This window comes from Lampetra planeri, chromosome 10 (genome assembly GCF_965212315.1).
Source record: "Lampetra planeri chromosome 10, kcLamPlan1.2.h2, whole genome shotgun sequence".
Taxonomy (NCBI): domain Eukaryota; kingdom Metazoa; phylum Chordata; class Hyperoartia; order Petromyzontiformes; family Petromyzontidae; genus Lampetra; species Lampetra planeri.
This window is the reverse complement of record NC_136116.1, coordinates 15,401,276-15,424,520: the sequence shown is the minus strand read 5'-3', so window position 1 is coordinate 15,424,520 and position 23,245 is coordinate 15,401,276. Positions and strand designations below refer to the sequence as shown.

The 23,245-nt window shown below is 47.2% G+C and overlaps 1 protein-coding gene across 3 annotated transcripts; it reads right to left on the bottom strand.

The window, feature by feature from the left end:
* Positions 1–27: 27 nt before the first annotated feature.
* On the bottom strand, positions 28–13,253 carry LOC144721092 (protein lifeguard 2-like). Of its 3 annotated transcripts, XM_078598447.1 has the most exons (11): positions 12,986–13,253; positions 12,311–12,385; positions 9,393–10,104; positions 8,580–8,658; positions 8,276–8,329; positions 7,553–7,643; positions 5,412–5,449; positions 2,581–2,668; positions 1,793–1,882; positions 1,591–1,638; positions 28–842 (listed from the first exon to the last, which is right to left on the bottom strand). In XM_078598447.1, the coding sequence occupies exons 1-11, from the start codon at positions 13,007–13,009 to the stop codon at positions 699–701; spliced, it is 1,443 nt and encodes a 480-aa protein (XP_078454573.1). In that variant the 5' UTR covers positions 13,010–13,253; the 3' UTR covers positions 28–698. The 3 variants fall into 3 exon arrangements, with proteins under 3 accessions (XP_078454573.1, XP_078454574.1, XP_078454575.1); XM_078598448.1 differs by lacking the exons at positions 12,311–12,385; positions 12,986–13,253 and adding an exon at positions 11,106–12,258; XM_078598449.1 differs by lacking the exons at positions 12,311–12,385; positions 12,986–13,253 and adding an exon at positions 10,950–11,028.
* Positions 13,254–23,245: the final 9,992 nt, after the last annotated feature.

Here is a 23,245-nt window from a genome sequence, read left to right as displayed (position 1 = left end):
ACACAAAATAAAGTTCGCAATACAATGTTGGTAGTGAAAGCATACGTATTAACCCAGACAATATTTCATAATCTCGTGACAGTTGAAATCAATATTTGCAGTTCATTCGTAAATATATTGGTAGAATTGCTTCAGCACGAGGTTAAGAAACCCTGATTAGTACTGCCCACAGTAAACAATGTTCCATAATAATGTTCGACACAAGTATCAATGTCAAACGCCTAAATAGATCATTATGAGACTATAACCACTCGTTGCAGTAGCGCATCACGACAACTTATTTACATTACCACAGATAATGTGTAAAAGTAGGTTTTATGTCTTGACTTAAAGCTTTCGTGACTGCAGGAATGCATATTATTTGGGTCTTTCGGTAAAGTCACGTAGATAGGTTCAAAGAAAATTACAAAAATAAAAAAACTACGACTTTTCGATCGCGACACAAGCGGTCGTCATCAGGCTGGAACGTAGTTTTTGCATTTTCTTTGAACCTATATACGTGGCTTTACCGAAATACCCCAAAAATATAGGTTTTATGCTCTAAACTTGCAATTATGGAATGTCTAAACATAATTTTTGTAACAATGGAAATAAGACAAATTTAGAGATATTGACAGATTTGTTGATTTCCTTCGAGGACAATCGCGAACGGTGGACGTCGTCAGGGCGCCGCGCCTCTCGTTCGGGCTGTGCCGACTTCACCGCTGGAAGATGGAGAGGATGAAGAGGAAGATGCTGACGATGTCGATGTAGAGGTTGAGTGCCGCGAAGATGTACTCCTCGGGACTCAGGCTGTAGCGGTGATTCCCTCCCATCATGAGCTGCGTGTCGATCACGAGGTACTGCGACACACGCAGAAGAGCGTCACTCACCACGGTCGTCTTGCTAGTGAGTAGCAGCACACGAGGGGGTGGGTGGCCAGCCCCACGCCTGGCCGCCTTTGTCTCACGAGTGGTGATGTTTACACATCGCACTGGGTACTCATTTGAGGACAAGGGAAGGCCCAGGACAGCAGCTTCAGACAATCGTCACTGGTGATGGCCGTGAACGGGAATCGGATTCTCGTGGCTGGGCTGCCGTGCCATCCACGTCGCATGGACACAGACAGAGGCTGTACACGTTTGGTACAGAGGGATGCCTCTTAGCGATATCAGGAACATGGCTCGTCTTGTCTTTGGCTTATTAACCACGAGAAGCGCAGACAATGCGAAGTGTTTGTGACCGTGAATATTCTCGTCGAATAGAAAATAGATTCCTTCACCAAAACCGCACGGCGCGTTTGCGTAATGCGATGGAACTCCGCAGTTGCGTAATGAAGAAAAACCAACGTGGGTTGATAATTGTTTGTTTACCCTTCTATCTGGCAACAAAACTGACACCTTTTTTTACAAGGAGTCATGTTTGCATTGACCACAATACCTGCGGTCGGAATGCAAACAAAAAACACAACTCTGATAATGTATGCACCGTCCTTGAAATTGATTGGGTTGCACAATTGCGTGGTTTCTTTTGCTCACAACTGTTGGATTTTATGAAAATGTATTCTTTAAAAAAACCTACTTTGCAAATACTCTCAACTACTGTACTTACGACTGCAAAGATGAGAGCGCCAAGTGTGGCATAAGCGATGTTGGCCCACTGAAAGAAAGCACACGAACCATACGGTAATCACTGCGGGAATGTGGAATAGTTAAAGAATGACAACACCGATATCATACGATGGACGTTGCAGCATTGGATACAATTTTATTCAAATCAGCAGCGTGTGAAGTAGTGTAAGGTGACGACTCACGTCGCTGCGTAGAATGGCGCACATCAATCCAAACGACAGCAGCGCCATGAGAAACACGAACATTATCCCGGACTTCATCGTGAAATCAATCTACAAATGACAGCCGCAAAACAGTGACAGAGGTTACATCCTGGGCGCAGAAGTCTGTGGCAGGAGATGTCGGTCGTGGATATCTCTCTTGAGAAAATTGGGGTTCGGTGATTGCGCAAAATCGTGTGTGATAACCAGCAATACGTGGATCAACAGTCCACCAGGACCTGATCCGGGTATCTATCACGTCCATGGAATGTGGACCTCATCGGATAAAGATCTCGATGAGATTACGAGAGAAATCAGTTTGAGCATTTTCACATCCCTGATGATCCTGCAACCACCTTTTAGCAGGTTTTTATAGCAGGTTTAATATAGCAGGTTTAATTTAGCAGGTTTAATTTAGCAGGTTTAATATAGCTGGTTTTAGTAAAAGGGTTTTACCCTTTCAACTGGTACAAAAACGGACACCTTTATACAAGGCATCATGTTTGCAATAACCACAACACAAGCAGCTGGTTTTATTTTGCACGTTTAATTAAGCTGGTTTAATTTAGCATGTTTTATTTAAGAACAAATCCAAGTGAGGTAATGTATTAATATTTACTTTTACTATAATCTGATGGGGGTAATAGATCATTTCTACGAATATGTTTATCCATGCCTATTCTGCATATGCTTACTATGGAGCTTTAATATGACATTGCTAATGTGGTGGTCACACAGAGGGGTGAGTGGTGGTCAGTGTCAGCTCGTGCCTTGGTCTGGAAGCTGAAGATGGTGAGGCCCAGGGAGATGAAAGCGGTGATGCCCGCTGCCCACATCACCGAGGCGGCCGAGTAGTAGCTGCCCCAGGGAGAAACACAGAACCCACCGTGGCGGTCCTTCACCGAGCACAGCAACACCGCTCTCAGGGAGCAGAGCGAGATGAGTCGAAGATCGACATTTGCCCCGTTTGGTATCGCCTTGGAGTAACGCGCCTGACTACTGCGTGGAGTCGCTAGGAAGGGGTGCCGCATGCGTTGTGGTGGGGCAGCAGCTGAGGCCCAACCGAGGCAGTAGAAGATGACGCTCAGTAGCAGTTTCATGATCGAAAGCAGCGTGGTGTCTTGGGGACGATATCCCAATATTATATGATGCTGCTGCTCCTTTAGCAAACCTGTCAACCCCCTTCTCAGTGCCTACCTTATTAGTCCCACTCAGACCCTATTGGTTACCCCGTGCCCTTATAAATCCCCTCACCACAAGGGAGAAACACAAAAAAAAGACGAAAACTCAATTTCCCTGCACAAGAATACGGGTAAACCGTATGGGTTGACAGGTTTGCTGTAGTGACAAGGTCAAGCTCGAGACGTGATCGCGGCCACAGCCGTCGATGCCCCCACAGCTGCTTGCCACGTGGCCCTGGCAGCATCAGCCCCCGGCTGCTCTTCGGTCGGCAGTGCACAACGTGAGCACCAAATGTGGTGAGCGGTAGGCCAAACAGTGCCGGATTAAGCTATTGCGAGGCCTGTAGTATGTTATTAAGAGGCCATAAATAAAACAAATATATTAAAACACATTTTTAACTTGCATAGTAAAGTAATTATATTTTTTCATTTGCTATACAGGCAGATAATACGACAAATCGCTAACCTTAAACACCGAGTCGTTCATAAAAGTTGAAGGCGGTAAAGTACTATAGTAATAGAGCAAGGGGCCGTCCATAAATGACGTCACGCGATTCTGGACGATTTTTGACCCCCCCCCCCCTCAAATATGACGTCACAAAGCTCTACTACACGTGTTGTAGCTACTACACGTGTAGCTACTGCACGTGTAGCTACTGCACGTGCATGTGTGGCTACTGCATGTGTAGCTCCTTGTACTAGTAGGATAATCCGGCACGGAGACCAGCACGGGTTGAGATCACCGTCGTGAGGACGGCGAGCCTCCTTGAGGAAGCCGCCTCTCTGCAACACAGAGTGGCGACGGAGCAGCGCGTGGATGAGGTGGAGACGTGGGGAGACGTTGTTTGTGACTGGGCGAGCGGCTATCCAGGGGGGCAGGGGATACCAAGAGGAGAATGAAGAGTCGTGATGGGGGGCCGGGGTTGGCAGGGTGAAGCTGATGCTCGTTGTTTAATCACCCGCTGTGTGGGTGTTGTATAGTTTCTGTGTCATGACCGAAAACGACCCCAAGTCGATGTGCAACCTCACGGCTATTCAATAGAATAAACCAACGTCTCCGCAGGGACTGCTCAGGGGGCGGGGATGCTGGAGTGATTGGCGGTAAAGTTTTGATGGAGAATTGGCGGGAAAGTGTTGAGGGGGAATTGGTGGAATAGTTTCGAGGGAGATTTGGCGGGAAAGTTTCGAGTGAGAATTTGACGGAAAAGTTTAAATGGAGAAGTGGTGGGAAAGTATTAAGGGAGATTTGGCGGGAATTTTTTTGGGAGAATTGGTGTGCAAGTTTTAATGTGGATTTGGCGGGAAAGTTTAGAGGGAGCATTAGCGGGAAAGTTTTGAGGGGGGGAATTGTTGGGATAGTTTTGAGGGAGAATTGTCGGGATAGTTTTGAGGGATAATTGTCGGGAAAGTTGTGAGGGAGAATTGACGGGAAAGTTTTGAGGAAGAATTGACAGGAATGGTTTGAGGGAGCATTAGCGGGAACTTTTGAGGGAGAATTGGCGGGAAAGAACGGCGGTGGAACCCAGAGGCGACGATTTGGGACGGTTCGATTTAAAGGACAGGGGGAGGTTGGCTGAGGGAAGTCGGGCGAGGGGACATTCTAGAGAGGGGGGCTGAGGGGTATAGAAGGGGGAGAGTATGAGGAGTGGAGAGGAAGATACAAGCTGGAAGACGGTCACCAAGCCAAGGGTCCCGTATTGTGTAATCCATAGAAGTGTTCCTTATGGTGTAACTAATTCAAAGTGGCTCTTCTTATATTCTTGTCCGGCTGTCGGTTTGATTTTCCTCTTACGACCTCGGCCTCAAAATCGCGAATCTGTGAGGCTCCTCAGATCCCAAAATTAACGCCGCTGGCGTCTCCACAGCCACGCGGATCTGACGAGGCGCTCCTTCTCTTCACATTGAACATGCGATTATGTGTTTGAGTAATGGTTATAGAATTAAAATAATCAAATTATTTGGTTGTACCGCGTTGGCAGTGGTGCACAAGCACAAATAACAAAAAGCACTGAACACGTTCGTCAATAACACTGTGGCCTTAGAAGGAAAGTGATTAATTGGTGACGTTTCAGGCAATGGCGCTTCTTCATAGCACGTCGAGAGACGGTGGACAGCAGTTGGAGACTGCACCCGTTCACACCATGCGCCTGATGGGAATTGTATTGAAAAAGTTTCCAGATGACCAGTGTTTTAAATTGGCATATGAATAGTTACCTAATAGGAGCTCGTGAGTAACAGCCACATACCCTTCAATATTGCAAGAGGATGGCATGAACTAATGTATATACAAATGGTGAGATGTTGCTGGAACATTGCATTCTGGGATTTTCTTTACTGAGGTAAATGCGTAATCCACTTGGTGATGCAAGAATCCAAACGACGACTGATTCCAGTCAAGGAGGGTAGGAACGGACACTTACCAAGACACAGATCCCAGCAATACCCCTTCCAGCAGGGTCTGCGGATACACGGAATGTGGAGTTGGTCGACAGACGTTTGAAATGTCCACAAGTGGCAATCACATCGCGGTTGACAGAGCCGCCCGTGGGTTCCCTCCAGACAACCAAATATTGGGGCCCCACCTGACCGATTACCGCACCCCCTGAGCTTATAATTTAGTCACTACTAATGTCGTTACTACACCACTGATAATGTAGTTACTACACCACTAATAATGTAGTTACTACGCCACTGATAATGTTGTTACTACGCCACTGATAATGTAGTTACTACACCACTGATAATGTAGTCACTACACCACTGATTATGTAGTCACTACGCCACTGATAATGTAGTTACTACGCCACTGATAATGTAGTTATTATACCACTGATAATGTAGTTACTACGCCACTGATAATGTAGTTACTACGCCACTGATTATGTAGTTACTACGCCACTGATAATGTCGTTACTATGCCACTGATAATTTAGTTACTACGCCACTGATAATGTAGTTACTACGCCACTGATTATGTAGTTACTACGCCACTGATAATGTCGTTACTACACCACTGATAATGTAGTTACTACGCCACTGATAATGTAGTTACTACGCCACTGATAATGTAGTTACTACGCCACTGATTATGTAGTTACTACACTACTGATAATGTAGTTACTACGCCACTGATAATGTAGTCACTACGCCACTGATAATGTAGTTACTACACCACTGATACTGTAGCTACTACGCCACTGATAATGTAGTTACTACACCACTGATAATGTAGTTACTACGCCACTGATAATGTCGTTACTACACCACTGATAATGTAGTTACTCCACTACTGATAATGTCGTTACTACACTACTGATAATGTAGTCACTACGCCACTGATAATGTAGTCACTACGCCACTGATAATGTAGTTACTACACTACTGATAATGTAGTCACTACGCCACTGATAATGTAGTCACTACGCCACTGATAATGTAGTTACTACGCCACTGATAATGTAGTTACTACGCCACTAATAATGTAGTTACTACGCCACTGATAATGTAGTTACTACGCCACTGATAATGTTGTTACTATGTCACTGCCCTGCAGGCTTCCTGCTTCTCAAGACTCCGTTCTCTATGGCTGCGTTTTGCAGGATGGGGTGACGCTGCTGCTGCTGTGTAATCCCAACCGAGTAATTGGTCATTTGATCCTCATGGCGGTACCTCGGGGTATCAAACAATACAAAATGGCCGAGGCAATTCAATGTTTTTTCTGGGACACTATTTTTTCCAGGGGTGTATTTAACTCCGCGACTGGGTACCAACCAATCCGATATCAGTGCCACTCCGCGATGTCGAAATGCAGCGAGGACTATTGCGCTGAAACCCTGAACGCTCGCGGTACGCACCGAAGTGGTGCATCATAGTGTACAGCTCGTCGAGATGAGTCGATTGCCGCATCGCCGACCATCAACAGGCTAAAAATTACTGCATGACGGACATTGTGCGAGAGCCGGGGTACTGTGGTACTTTGGTACCCCGGGGTACCGCCATGAGGTTCATTTGATGCGTAACCTCCTGCACCGCCTCCCCAATCCCAGTCACCTCCTGTCACGCGAGACCACGACGGCGACTTCGCTCCCTACAGGGTACCGACCAACGTGCACGAGCACTGCCCAATTGGTCACGGGGCAGTTATCTATCCTCTGCTGGATAAGGGCCGCACCATGTGGATCGTCGTGGTTATTTAATTTTACTTTAACAAGTCGGTCAGTGCGGGTTGTTCAAGGTGGGTTTTTTTTGTTCATAATTTATTTTTGTGTGAGGCCAACGCCATGATCTGGCCAAATGTGTGTCAGGAAGAACCCTTCACCACCCGACGTGGCCACACAAGTAAACTTGTCACGTGGCGCACGAGCGTCTGATGTACCAATTGTCGTTGTGACCCGAAGAACAATTCTCACAACCGAGTTTAGCAACTAGACCTGACGTTTCGTTTGAAACTGCGTCAAGCATCTTCAAGTCATGATGCAGGAAGTGAAAACGACAATTCATGGGGTTCGACCCACGGGACAAGTTTTGGACCGGGTTATAGGACCCATCGTAAATGTCTTACGAAGAGCAGCAGGAAGATGAAGTTACAGGGAGCTTTACGGCGAATCCCGCTGCAGCAGGACAAGCACATGAGCAGGATGAACGTAGCCGGTCTGGGGAAACAGTCACACCAGAAGAGACCCTATTAATATCAATGCAATAACAATAATAACAACGTGTTGAATTCATATATAAGCATCATTAAAGTAAATTACATCTCAAATCTCTGGAGAATTGCAATGCGCACAGTTCTGACACGGACGCACAGGAACCCACACTCGAGTGTGAAGGCGGCCAGAACAGGTGGCAATAATTTCCCAACCTCTGCGATGATATGTTGGGGTGTTTGGGCAACTCGGTGAGTGAGTCTTTATACCGCAGTAGCCGGAGAGAAACCCTTGCTGGGCTGGAGCTGGGGTGGCTGTAACTCCGAATCCCCGTACAGATGGAAATTAATCCGCTTGCTGTACTGCCGTAGCCTGACAGGCCATGGGTAGGAAGTTTCATGCATCTTTGTGATCCATCAACCCTCCTCCATTAAACCGAGATAACTACCGCTTTTGCGACAAAATCCACACTTTGTGTTGCATAATAATGTTGTGAAGTTTAATTGGGGAATTACTTAACAATAATGCATCTACGGACATAACAAGCAATTAATTCATAAATATATATAAAAATGCTCGTGTAGAAATTATTGTAAAGGTTTACGGTTTATAGAAATGCTACGCAATATGAAACTTACATTGAAGCATAAACGAGCCACGGAACGTCCTGGGACCAGTTCCTGAGCGTTTCCCTGGAAATTGTCAACGGGAAAGTGAAGAAAGAGAGCATCTGATGAACAAGAGATCAGTGTCCTTCTGAAGTCTCTAGAAAAGTCTGTTTCGCGGCAATATTGGGTGATTGTAATCAAATGAAAACGAGAATACTGCGGAACACAATTATAGTGTGTTGCATGTGAATGTCATCACTTGAGCATACACTTTAACAGAATGTACAAACATTTACAAAGTTAAAGGTTTATGCATGAAATATAGATTCCTTACCAATAAATAAACGCGCAGATGATACCAATTGTGACAATCAGTTGTGCCATAAGGATGGCGTAAACCTTCCTGATGAATGCTGCCACAGAGACGAAACACACACACATCACAGGCTCTATACGTTTGTAAACAATGCAGATATAGACACATCACACGACTCACAAAGCGGCAACGGTTCGTATCGTAGACAACTTCCCGCGCACGTGATTCCTCTCCCCCAACTCTCCGCATCTCCGATTAGCACGGTTGGCTCCGTACGGTGCGAAAGAAGTTCAACACAGAAGCAAGCAGACGCCACTGCGGCGACGGCGCCATGAGCAGAGCATTGCTGCCACCCCTTCGTGTCGGAGAACGGCACACGGAAGAGGCTGTCACAGAGCTACATCTCGCAAGTGCCCTCTGGTGAACACAGTTCCCACCCGCCCTGCTACACGACTGTCAAAACACTAAAAAAAATATTCTCAGAGTTGGAATGTAGCCCAATTAAATGCACAACCAAAAAACGTAATTGGATGAATGATTTTTTGCGTGTGCCGTCATTGGTGACCGGTTTAATCACAGGCGTCTGAAACGTAGAGTCGAACCCAGCCTCTCAGTAGTGGTGGCTCAGCTCACCAGCTAAGTTTCACATTCCAAGTTTGTCCACATCACCACGCACGTGAAATTCGTGCCTGCAGCGTGCGTGCATGCTACATATACACAGACGTCACAGGGACGCTGCAACCGCTGAAGTCGCAGTACGAACCACTTAACATTGCAATAATTTGCTCTGTCAAAATAGATGAGCGTATATTTTAAATGTTCAAGGCTTACCGTGGCGGATAGACTTCTCCGAGAAATGCATCGCCGTCTCGTTCCCTGCGCTCCCCGACTCACTCACGCGGTCATCCACCACCGACAAATTCTCGTAATTCTGTACGGGGGGTGGTGGTGGTGAGTCGTTGGAGCCGAGTCCACTCGCAGAGCGCTCGTACGGAGGGGGGTAGGCGATTGCGCTTGCCATGGGGTATGGCTGTTGGTTGAAGTTGTATTGAGGATAGTCAGGCTCGACATTTGCATTGGGGTTGTATTGGGCATAGCCAGAGGAGGCATTTGCATTGCGGTTGTGTTTGGGATAGCCAGAGTAGGCATTTGCATTGCGGTTGTTTTCGGGATAGCCAGAGTAGGCACTTGAATTGGGGTTGTGTTCGGGATAGCCAGAGTAGGCACTTGAATTGGAGTTGTGTTCGGGATAGCCAGAGTAGGCACTTGAATTGGAGTTGTGTTCGGGATAGCCAGAGTAGGCACTTGAATTGGGGTTGTATTGGGGATAGCCAGAGTAGGCATTTGAATTGGAGTTGTGTTCGGGATAGCCAGAGTAGGCATTTGAATTGGAGTTGTGTTCGGGATAGCCAGAGTAGGCATTTGAATTGGAGTTGTGTTCGGGATAGCCAGAGTAGGCATTTGAATTGTGGTTGTGCTGGACACTTTGGTGGTATTCCATTGAAGAACCTCCGGTGGCTATGACTCTATTCATCTTGCGTGCCTACAGAACAAGTCAGGCACAACACAACACCAGACTCAGCTGTCGGTTGATAAAGAGAATGTGAAATGTAGCCGCACACAGCTCTCTGCAATCAATTATTATATATTTATTGTTTCCGTAAAATAAAGTTCGATATTGAGTTGTATTTGTCTTGAATGGTATTCATACTCTTTGGTTTTTTCGTTAAAGTCCCGTAGGTAAAAAATAAAATGAATGAAAACAACTAAATTAAATCACGACGTTTCAGGTGCAACACAAGCGTCCTTCTTCAGGTGGGGACAACGTAGCGAAAGCACAACCGCTTAAGTGTGTCTAAGAGATGGCTGTGACGATTAATTATATAGTCGCGGGGGATTGAGGGAGGGGAGGGGCCATGGTGAGTGTGTGGGCGGGCTGTGGACTGGGAGGCAACGTTGTGAAGCAACGGACGCTGTGAGGCAACGCGTGGAGTTCAAACTGAAGCTTTGTGATGCAGGGGGCGGAAGTAGATAAGAAAGCTAAGATTAAGCAGCCTTTTGTTATGCTGCCGGGGGGGTAAATTAGAAATGCGCAAGATGAAAAACGACGTGTGGTAATGGTGATGGTAGTGTGTGAAGCTGGGGGTAACAGACTGGGAATATGGATATGATTATGAAAATAAATCTAAACTGGCTGTCGAACAGTAAACTGCACGGCAGCTAAAGTTTAACTTGTTTAATTACATCCTTCCAATGATTTCTCAATTTGAATCCATCATCTCGGTTGAAGTTATGTCTAGAAAAAATACCATTCAATTCAAATCTAGAATTGAATGGTATTTTTAAAGATAAAATATTTTTTTTAAATGACATGTTTAAAGAACATACTGTCAATAATTATTTCATGAAGTCCACAAGAAATATTCCACTTGACATTCTACTGTGCTTTCCTGAAATCACATAGAGATTCATGAAGTAAATACACACGTTTATAAATAATAACTACTTACAAACTTTAAGAGCGACTGAAATTGCATGAAGTACCACAAACAGACGTGAGCAGGGAAGTCGTGCAGGTAGCCAGGCTTTCGCTAACCTTATTCCCATCAACACGGGAAGATATTTTCAGAAAATTATATTGAGAAACATTCACCATCTCAGATTTTCTGAAGATATATATACGTCGTTACAATCATCATGGGTAAAGAAAAACAGGTGACGTTTGAATAAGCTCGTCACACTAGTGAAATATGAGCAAAACAAAAAACATTTATAACACATCGGGCGTGCCACACCGAGGGCAGTTGTTGCAGGTGGACTGAGATCAAGACGATGAAATAGAGGAAGTTGGGAGCGGCTTTCAGTCCTTTTGTAAAAACACTCAATAATGTTGATGATGATGATGAAAATCAACGTGACAACGTTCCTAAACATGAAAGTGGTGCTCAGCGTGAGCGTTCCCTGCTGCTCAGTGTGTCACGTGGATAACAAAACACGGACAACGACAAAGAAAATGTAACAAACAAAAAAAAAGCATTTCTCTACATCAAGACATCGGCCATGCGGAGCAGGAGAAGATGACTCAAAAGCAGAACATGTTGGAAAGTGAGAAGAGACGCTGGAAGTTGGTGGGAAACGAAAACTAGGAAGAGGTGGATCGGAGTGGCCGCGCAGAGGAGAGCCCCCGCGAGGTCTCTGGGCGCTGGGCGCCGGTGGTGGCGCCTCGCGCCAGAGCGGCAGCCACGGGCGGGGAGCTCCACGCGCAGAGGACGACCACCACGTGGGGCGAGATGGATTGTTGCATAGAGAGACCCTGAGAGATGGTATCATCCAGCAGTGGATGATGAATAGTTTATTTGATTATACATACAGCTTTTTTTAAAATGTCATATTGGATTATACACCTTCGATATTAGGAAGCCACTGGAGCTATGCACTTTTAAATCTAGATTGAAAACTAATTTATCGTTTTTGTTATCCTTCTCCCGCACCTCCGATTAGCACGGTTGGCTACGTACGGTGCGAAAGAAGTTCAACCCGCGTACATATGTTACTCCCCAACCAATATCGTTTGTTGGACAAGCGTTATCGATTAACATACATGAACAAGAACGCGTGACCCATAGCGACGTAACAAAGTCTGGGTAACATCCAACAATCTACCATCAATGTGACATATTCAAGTTACTACTCTTCATCATCATTATTATCATTATTACGATTCGAATGCCGTTGCATGAGACACAAACCTGCTGCTGCTGCTGCTGCGAGGGAGCGCGCCGGGACGGATTGGTACAGCTCCACGCGCAGTTGAACTTTACCTGCTGCCAATGAACGCAGCTGGACTTTACCACCAGCCAATGGACGCGTTCCACTTCGCGGTGTTTACTCGGCAGGCAGGGGCGACCTCAGCTCCGGCGCGTGCAGCTCACCAACGACGACGAGCCCCCCCATATACAGAATCATAACTCACAAGTTGATTTCCCTTTGGGTGAAGCCCCATTGAGATCGGAAGCTCTTTTGTAAAGGGCTACTCCGCCCGGCAGACAACATCAAATAATTCCACAATTACAGATTTAAAAACACAAACTTGAAAAAAAAGAATGTATCTTATAAAATTTCATTCACATTTTAAACGTTGGCGATTTTATGAAATTAAGTTTAAATGAGCACAGAGATGTCAAGAGGCGAAACTGGGTGGTGGTTCCAAAAAGGTTGTGGCAGCAGCTCGGCTAAATGCGTTGTGAGCCAAATTGTGTGCAAAATCTGGGGAACTGTTCATAGACAATGAGATGCGCGTCGCTGATTTCTGGGGGGATTGTCCAACGGTAACAACAACAACAAGAGGTCAGACAAATAAAAGCAGAGCAACGGACAATATCATTGGGATGGAGAATAGCCCTGCAATCAAAATATCTTCTCACCTCCAAGGACACTTGGCCAGCCATGGCATAGACGACACGGTGATGCCTCCTTCACGCAGCACCTCTGTACAGATTGTGTGAGTGTACAGATTGTGTGAGTGTACAGATTGTGTGAGTGTACAGATTGTGTGAGTGTACAGATTGTGTGAGTGTACAGATTGTGTGAGTGTACAGATTGTGTGAGTGTACATATTGTGTGAGTGTAAGTTCAACCGAAGAAACAACCCGATAGGATACATCACAGTCGTCAAATAACGGAATGACTGTAGATTCGATGATGTATCTGCAGGGGTTGCAATTGGAAGACGACGCCTGTTTCTGTACAAGATGCCAGGCTCACGCTTGGCTGTGGCCCGGTGAGCCATGGCTCAAAGCCACGCGCTGAGGAGCCCGAGTCGCCTCTCAACGTGGCCTCCTTCGTCGTCTTTGGAAGCAGCTGAGTGGCCCAGCTTGGGCTGAGCTGCGTGAGCCGCATCTATCGGTCTGCTCGACAGTGGCGATGATCGGAAACAAAACGCCGCAGCATATTTCGAAAGTAAAATGTGCCACCTTTTAAAAACAATCTCTATATTTTTAGTCTTACAAGGAATACATTCCGCGTTGCATCGGGGTGTTTGCGTCTATAAAAATGTAACAAGGCCACTGACATCAGTATTAATTTAACTCGGTCAAATGAAAACGTGGCGTCAAACACCGTTAACATTCAACAATCGCTGCGAGTTCGGCTCCATTAATTTCATTTAGCGATCCTCTACTCCGGGATTGTATTCGCAGCACGTGTTGTCCCTCATCCAGGTTTAGCACCTCCGATTAGCACGGTGGGATACGTACGGTGCGAAAGAAGTTAAACATACACACATTAGATAAAATGTCCGTCAGTGTTAGTTGCGTACTGTTGCATACAAGATGAGGATAATGAGGGGTCGGAGAGCAGGCGGTCACTGAGGGCCTTTGTGGACTCAAGGAAGAGAGCATGCGAATGTTTGACGGTGTCTCCGTTTACTAGCGACATGCGTGCTGATCGTGTCCACGTGGATTCGGTGGTAGCGACATGGTGCTGGCACAGTTATCACACAGACCACAGATGGAGCGTGCCATCGCCACGGTGCATAGCGATACGTAAGGAGAAGTCACACGTCCCTTGTACGTGGACTAAATATCTAGCAGTGGAGAGGCCCCTGGTACGTTGACCTGAACGAATTTGACTACATCAAGATGCCAGGACGGACGTTGTCCATGTGCAGAGTTTATTACCCGACAGCGAAGACACCGCGGTGGACTTGGATCAGAGGTCGAGGAGATAACAGCAATAAAACAACAACAACCTCATCACTCCCCGTCCTGCCCTTTTAAGGGCGTGCAATGCCAACTAGGGCCAGCATTGCCACATTTAGCGTCACGGTGCAGAGTTTATATAATTTATGACTTAACCCTGCCGTTTGTGTACATTTATGTGTATGAGACATGCACAACTACTTTATTGTACCACACAGGAAACTGTGGTGTATGAAAACATTGTATCGTAGCCAATAATATTGACAATTGGGGTCAGGGTGGCGCAGTGCTGACACTCGCACTGCGTCTGTGTGTGTGTAGTGTGTATGTGTCTGTGTGTAGTGTGTATGTGTCTGTGTGTATGTAGTGTATGTGTCTGTGTGTATGTAGTGTATGTGTCTGTGTGTATGTGTGTATGTAGTGTGTATGTGTCTGTGTGTATGTAGTGTAGTGTGTATGTGTCTGTGTGTATGTGTATGTGTGTATGTAGTGTAGTGTGCATGTGTCTGTGTGTAGTGTGTATGTGTCTGTGTGTATGTAGTGTATGTCTCCCCTATCCTGCATGGGTCTCCTTCGAGTTCACACACACAATGTAACTTGTCTAGTGAGTCCAACTGAGTCACAGACGTTGTCTTGGGAGCAACACTATTTATTACACCAACTCAACACAACTCAACACAACACAACCTACACTTGGATGTTGAATGCTCATCTAGCCACGCTACGGCAGAACTAGACACGGTTCGCTATCCCGGCCCGGACCACAATCTGGGTCCCGGGTCGCGTGGCTCGAGGCTTCTTGAACCCGACGTGGATCTTCATCACCAGCAACACGAAGAACCCCTCACCCCTCACGGCCCCCCCCCCCCCCCCGTTATATCGGCCTGGGCTGGGGCTGGCTCCGCCCCTCGCCCCGCCCACCTTCTCGATCTCTCGAACTCTTTCCCGAAGGCTCCCGAGAGCTCTTCTATACCACGTGACCGCCCAGCGGCCCCCGTCCACCGATGGCCCCCCTCCAATATCATCCGGTCACGTGTCGGCAGGTCAACCAGCGTATCATGCCCCAAGGTAACCCTGGCTGGCTGACGCTCCCTCACCGGGAGCCGCACCGCACACTGCACATGGTGCCTCCGCGCTGACCAGCGCTCACCCAAGCCCCGCTTAGGGCTGGTGGTACTACGCCCAGTAAGCGGGCTGCACATAATGCCAACGCTTGTATTGGCCAAACATCACAACGCTGAAAAATGACCCATAACTTCCTTACACACACAGCAACAGCATCGCCCCGACTCGGAAAACCCGACAGGACCCTCCTGGAGAACAGCTTTGAGACTCAGAGAGGCTTCGTGGGTCAACGAGCATAATCTGTCCGATACCCTCCTCTGTTCACAGTTCCTCCATTACAATACCCCGACCATAACCATCGACTGCTCAGCCAGGTGACAATCCCAGTCGTCAAGAGGGGAATACTACGAATTAATACTACGAATGAAAACTACAAATCAATACTACGAATTAATACTACGAATTCTCTCCACAACACGACCATGAGCCCTACTCAGTAGCCACTCACCATGAACCACCACACTGAACTTATTGAGGACGCTTACCAGCACTCACCCTCCCTCACCCTCCCTCACGAGCACTCATCCATTGTCACCTCAGAATCAGATCAGAATGTGTATTCACACTGCAGGAGGAATCCGACGAGCTATACAGCTCTTGTTCACAGATGTCCAGTAGGGGCGGGTAAGAACGTTACAACAACAATACAACAACAACAATACAACAACAATACAACAACAACAATACAACAACAACAACAATACAACAACAATACAACAACAATACAACAACAACAATACAACAACAACAATACAACAACAACAATACAACAACAACAATACAACAACAATACAACAACAATACAACAACAACAATACAACAACAATACAACAACAATACAACAACAACAATACAACAACAATACAACAACAACAATACAACAACAATACAACAACAATACAACAACAATACAACAACAACAATACAACAACAATACAACAACAACAATACAACAACAATACGGTAGTCGTGTCAAGTACAAGAGAGGTAAACAAATCACCCAAACACACAAATTAAACTAAATCATCCCCATCCTACCAGGCAAAGCCCACTGAGGTATTAACTCATTTTTCAGAAGCGCTCTGTGCACAAATGATGGCTCAACAAAGTGGCCCATCATTAGGATACCGACAAACAGCAGCAGCAGTCAAGGGGTCACACCCTTACTCACGAGTAGACAAACACACACTAACGAGCAATCACTCAAACTCAAAAACACGGACACTCGCATCAATCACACAGCTGCCTGGCACTCACCTACAACACTCTGAAATTAACATCACGTGCCGTCATCTCTGGTGTTCACTCTTCGGTACGATCCTGCTCACCAAAACTCGCAAAACACTAAGTATCACTCACACACACGATCACTCACACACACGATCACTCACGCACACGCACACATTATCACCCACACACACTATCACTCACATACACTATCACCCACACCCACTATCACCCACATACACTATCACCCACACCCACTATCACCCACATACACTATCACTCACACACATTCCCACACTAAGGATGACTCACACACGCCAAGTACAGGACATGTGTGTTTAACTCCTTTCGGGCCGTGCGTAGCCACTCGGAGGTGCAGCAGTCAATGCCTTTGATGAAGTGGAAGAGAAGTCCAGTCAAAGTAAGGGCAGATCGGAGTTGTGGGAATGGCAGAGTTGAGATAAGCCTGGAGAGGAAGACGGCTCGGCTGGTTAGTGAGAGTTCTTTGTGGACAGAGTGACGAGTCGTAGACACGCTCCCCATTGATAATTTGATAATTGGTTTTTCACCCTTTTATCTGGCAACAAAAATGACACCTTTTTTTACAAGGAGTCATGTTTGCATAGACCACAATACCTGCAGTCATAATGCAAACAAAAAACACAACTCTAGTAATGTATGCACTGTCCTTGAAAGTGCGCCTTTTGGCGTCATCTGGTCCAACACCATGTGAGACTAGGCTCTAAGGAAAGCTGTCTCGGGTGTGGACCAATCAACTTCAAGGACTTCAAGGACAGTGCATATATTATCAGAGTTATGTTTTTTGTTTGCATTATGACTGCAGGTATTGTGGTCTATGCAAACATGACTCCTTGTAAAAAATAGGTGTCAGTTTTGTTGCCAGATAAAAGGGTAAAAAAACCAATTATCATATTTCTTCTTCTGGCAAATGAGGTTCCAATGACGCTCCCCATTGTTACAATTGTGGAGCACTATATTTGATTAAATCGCCGTTCGCACGTGGGTTAAAACGAACACGGTTGTCGGAGTTCTTCTCTTACCCTCTATAGTAAACTAAAGGCGACGTGACAAATGTAAATGTCGTGGCATAGTTAGCCACGATCGCCACTCCTCGTAGCCGGCAGTCCTAGCTCAGGCCAGTAGAGAGCAGAAGGGAGGCCGGACCTGCTCGAGGGTGATGATGATGAGGGGCAGTTGGCCCTCGGCAATCCCTGGAGGAGCATCGGGACCAGCGGTTGGGACCTCAGGCCCTCGGGAGGGAGCTGGGGGATGAGGTCATTCCCCAGGGCCTTCGAGAAGGTTCTGGAAGGGAGGCGTGGGCAGGGGCGCAGTGAGCCGGGACCAGGTATATAAGGCAGGGCCATGAACGGCTCGGCTCAGTGTCGTCCGGCTGAAGACTGAAGATCGACCTGGAGCCCTGACGAGAGAAGAGCTCTGTGGGCAAAGCCGAACCCCTGGCTCGGCTCGGGTGTGGCTTGAGCTGTACCATTGAAGCTCCGAGCTGATAGCCTGAGAAGACTCCAGAGAAGACTCAAGCCCCTGGCAGTGTAGGCGTCGTGATAGCCGGAGAGGCGAGCTAGCCGGCTACGTAGGACATCGGGTGGAAGGGGCCGTTACCCCTTTGTATTGTAGTTTCATAAGTTGTAATAAACGTGTGGCTTCAAAGAAAGTTTCCTCTAGTTTATTACCCACTACATGTACGTAACAATCGCACTACTAAACATTCGTCAACATCTCCGTGCAGCCTTAAAATAAACGACGCTTGGACCAATGCCCGTTTTTATAGCACACAGCTGGAGATGCTGCTCAGATGGTGGCAATAAGAGTTGGAGACCGCACTTTACACCGCGGGACGCGGATACTAACTACAACTTGACTTGCAGCTTTCGTGACTGCAGGAATTCATATTCTTTAGGTCTTTCGGTAAAGTCACGTAGGTAGGTTAATAAAATAAAATAAACTACGACGTTTCGATCGCAACGCAAGCGGTCGTCATCAGGCTGGAACGTAGTTTTTGTCATTTTCTTCAAACCTATCTACGTGACTTTACCGAAAGACCCAAAGAATATACTAACTACAGTTTACACATGTTTCCGGATAAACTGTTTTTAAATCGGCACCTACCTATTGAGGAACGAACAAACCGTTAAAAAACCACAATGATTTGCTGCGGAATAAACTAATTTATAGTAAAAGTTAAATCTTAAATGTTGCAGGCGTATTTGCACGCTGGGTATCACCGTTGGGGTCAAGGCGCCATCCACGTAGTGATGTATTCCGAGGCGGACCCCTCGCCAGAGGTGTGGGGAACATTGTCAACACAACCGCGTTTTGTAATTGACCAGATGACGCCAATTGAGTTGTGTCGCTCTTTGTGAGAAGCGACCTGGCCACGAATGATAGCTCACCGAAGTGGCTTATCAGAATGTGGAAATGTATAGCAGACAAATACTCTAAGCGCGTGTTGATTCTAAATGTGGAGTGGGGGGGGGGGACCGGAGGACCCGGAGAAAAATCCACGCGACCAAGGGGAGAGAGACACGCAAACTCCAAATATACAGCAGCAGCAGACGTCAGGGTCGGGATCGAACCCACGACCTCCCGTCTACTGGGTGATGTAGTCAACATCTCCTAGCCACCGTGGCGCCTATTCCTGAGCCCTGTGAGAGGGGCAGGTGAATGTACTTCGGAAATTTCAAACAATGAGCTTTGTTTGAGGGTGTTTGTTGCCTTTACTATCGAACTTGACTGAGAAATGGAACGTGTCTTGTAAACAAACAGTAGGAGGTGCACCACAGACGCTGCACCTGAACATGGTACGTATGTTGGACTTCTTTCGCACCGTACGTAGCCCACCGTGCTGATCGGAGGTGCCAGGTGGTTATCCAACGCAGCGTGGTCTAGGACGCACTCGGGCCTTGATCGCCAGCTCGTACGGGACACCGACTCATCATTGATTTAGGGTGAGGCCACGTGACGATCTTACCGAGTGTGTGTCGCTCAGAGCTTACACGACCCGGCACAGAGAAATCACTTGAATGGCCACGCGGTGCACACCGACTGCGACCCCCGGCGAGGAGTGCGGCGCCACCTGCTGCACTGTGCAGGACGCCGCTGGGCAGTGACCGCGGCCAGAGGTTTGCGGTCCCACTGGTATCGCGATGTTCTGTTTCAGAAGCGACATTGGCCATCACTAATGACGGCTCAACGAGGTTGGTTGTCATCATGTGGAAATACATTGCAGGCAAATACTCTGAACGCGGCGATGTCGAGTCCAAATGTGGAGGGGAATCAAAACAAAAAACGGAGGACGCGGAGACAAATCCACGCGACCACGGGGAGAGAGACACGCAAACTGCAAATATGCAGCCGGCGTCAGGGTCAGGACCGAAGAAGCCACGAGACCTCCTGCATACCGGGCGAGGGAGCGAGCGTCTCGCCACCGCGGTGGCCACGTGTTGTGGGTTAGAACACGTGGGTGTCGCGCCAGTCGGAGGTGGGCACCCTCCACCACGCCACGCAACCCAACACGTAGAGTCACCACGCGTGAACAACACGTGCCACTTGAGTTTGTTTGTGCAGAGGTGACGACTCAATGTGGTTGGCTGTGCTGGGTGGTGGAGGGCACACAGCTGTAATTGGCGTGTTCCCACCCAAAACACGAACTATGAATCGTACCATTGGTCTTTAAAGCCTTCCTATGGAAATATCTATCGTGTTGTTTGCTGTGGCTGTGCTGCGTAGGACCGATAGGGCTGTGACCTTCAGGAAATGACCTTTACCTTGTACATACCAAACATCCATCATTTCTTACCTCCCACGAACCCCACATACTTGCTCTGTCACGGTGTTCTTTTCGTTAAAATCTAAACGCACTGTAAAAGATCGTCTTCTATATTTCTAAATACATTTGTTTTAATACACGCCTCAGTTTTTGAGACCTTGTGTGACCACTAAATGACTATAATGGTCGGACACGGCTTGTATTTTAATTGCGCGTGTTGGTGTTTGTTTCCCTTTCATTGCCGTCATCACGACAGCCATAAATGACAAGGTGCCACTGGGAGCTGCCTCCTATGGCGGATCGCCAATTAGTCTCGTGCCATTGTAACTGGCGCGTCCCGACTGCACGTGCACACACAAAGACAAAGGTCGCCCCATCGTAGTCACAGACTGTGGGGGCAAGTGCTGTTAGCGAGCACCTATGAAGGCCGGCAAGGAACACGAGGGGGTGGGTGGCCAGCACCACGCCCGACCGCTTTTGTCTCCCTCGTGGCGATGTGTACACACCGCACCAGATACTACTCATTGTGAGGCTGAGTCGACCTAAGGGCGGCCTAGGACCGGTTCAAGTAATCGTCACTGGTGTTGGCTGTGAGCGGGAATCGAATCGCGCTAACCCGGCACACACTCACACACTCATGCACACAAACTTGCTGGCACACGTTCCTCCGCTATGCACACCGATCAACAAACACTCCAAGGGTATCAAAGCTGCATGCCGTGGCTATCATTCCGTGTGTATCATTCCGTGTGTATCATTCCGTGGGTCTCATTCCGTGTGTATCATTCCGTGTGTATAATTCCGTGTGTATCATTCCGTGGGTATCATTCCGTGGGTCTCATTCCGTGTGTATCATTCCGTGTGTATAATTCCGTGTGTATCATTCCGTGGGTATCATTCCGTGTGTATCATTCCGTGTGTATCATTCCGTGGGTCTCATTCCGTGTGTATCATTCCGTGTGTATAATTCCGTGTGTATCATTCCGTGTGTATAATTCCGTGTGTATCATTCCGTGGGTCTCATTCCGTGTGTATCATTCCGTGTGTATAATTCCGTGTGTATCATTCCGTGTGTATCATTCCGTGTGTATCATTCCGTGGGTCTCATTCCCTGTGTATCATTCCGTGTGTATCATTCCGTGTGTATCATTCCGTGGGTCTCATTCCGTGTGTATCATTCCGTGTGTATAATTCCGTGTGTATCATTCCGTGGGTCTCATTCCCTGTGTATCATTCCGTGTGTATCATTCCGTGTGTATCATTCCGTGGGTCTCATTCCGTGTGTATCATTCCGTGTGTATCATTCCGTGTGTATCATTCCGTGGGTCTCATTCCGTGTGTATCATTCCGTGTGTATCATTCCGTGTGTATCATTCCGTGGGTCTCATTCCGTGTGTATCATTCCGTGTGTATCATTCCGTGTGTATCATTCCGTGTGTATCATTCCGTGGGTCTCTCCGCCACGCTTCACTCATGGAGGCGCCATGGCGACGCGTCTCGCACGATCCCGTGTTCGAGTCGACTCTGGAATGCCGTGGCCCTCACCTCCCATCCTCTGCCTGGGTCGACATTGCCAGTCCAGGCATGAGCGCTTAATCTGGGGCAGCGATAACGAGCTGAGTGAAATGGTGATAACAAAAATAAATTCAATAAATTACTGTTCCGACCAGCATTGCAGCGGTGTCATGAAATGTCACTGCGAGATATTGCATTGGATTCGCATTTGGCGATTGATTTTTTTAAATAATTTCAGATGTTTATTTTGCATTCCAAATGCACCGCGATACCATGTGGAAAATGCCATAATTGCACGGTTAACTTAATAACAGAGCACAAATTGTACACAGCCTGCTGTTTGCACATGACATAACCCGTAAAAATATGAGCAAAACAGACGATCCGTTATAGTTTAACAAAACAAAGCTTGTCCGTGTATCAATAACATCGTATTCGCGTGCTTTGAGATATACAATTACACAGAAACAAATCAATGAGCATATGAAATTCTTGAAAACGTAAAAAAAAACTGCTTTTATCTTTTTTTGTATGATAATTACGAAAGTACATGTCACGTTTAAACAACAATACAACATCGGAAGTAGAAATACCTCGGCTACAATCACGACAGCGCTGCCACGCCTCGTGCTCACCGCCTCCAGGTCGGCCCGGGAACGGCTCGGGAACGGCTCGGGAACGGCTCGGGAACGGCTCGGGAACGGATTGGGAACGGATTGGGAACGGCGCGGGAACGGATTGGGAACGGATTGGGAACGGCGCGGGAACGGTTCGAGAACGGCCCCACACCGAATGCACAAGTGAGGCCAGGGGTTGATGGTCAGATAGTGATGAAAAACAACAACAACACATCAACTCCGTGTCCGATCATGTTTAGCATAGGTGACGTACGGATAATTTGTCACCACCAAGAACCTAACGTGACATTGTCAAAGCAGTGCAGCAGTTGTGAACTGCCATCGTGAATCTGAATCGATTCTCACCGGCAGATCGCGCTCGTGCAGCTTCAGATATCAATCGCCACTGATGACAGCAGGGAATGGAACTCGATGAGACTCGGGCAGCTGGGTTCGTAGCTAGCGCAGTGCGATAGCCACTTCACCACCACTCCACATCTCGCTGCGTTACTGCATTACTGCCCAACGCAATAATGCGAGTTCATATTTGCAAAGTCACACAGCTAAACACGCATGACACCTGGTGTTAGAATGTCGTTCAATTTTGCTCATACATGGAAATCAACGCGATTCCGACGCAGGCTCGATCATCTCGCAAAAATCTGAAACATTTTAAGAGCATATTGTACAAAAAAC

Coding starts and splice junctions, on each gene's coding strand:
- LOC144721092 (XM_078598447.1), bottom strand. CDS start 13,009: ATGGCTGGCCAAGTGTCCTTGGAG. Junction 10,105..12,310: donor CGCAGCAGCAGCAGCAGCAG/GTTTGTGTCTCA, acceptor CTTGTTCTGTAG/GCACGCAAGATGAATAGAGT. Junction 1,639..1,792: donor GCGCCATTCTACGCAGCGAC/GTGAGTCGTCAC, acceptor GCTTTCTTTCAG/TGGGCCAACATCGCTTATGC.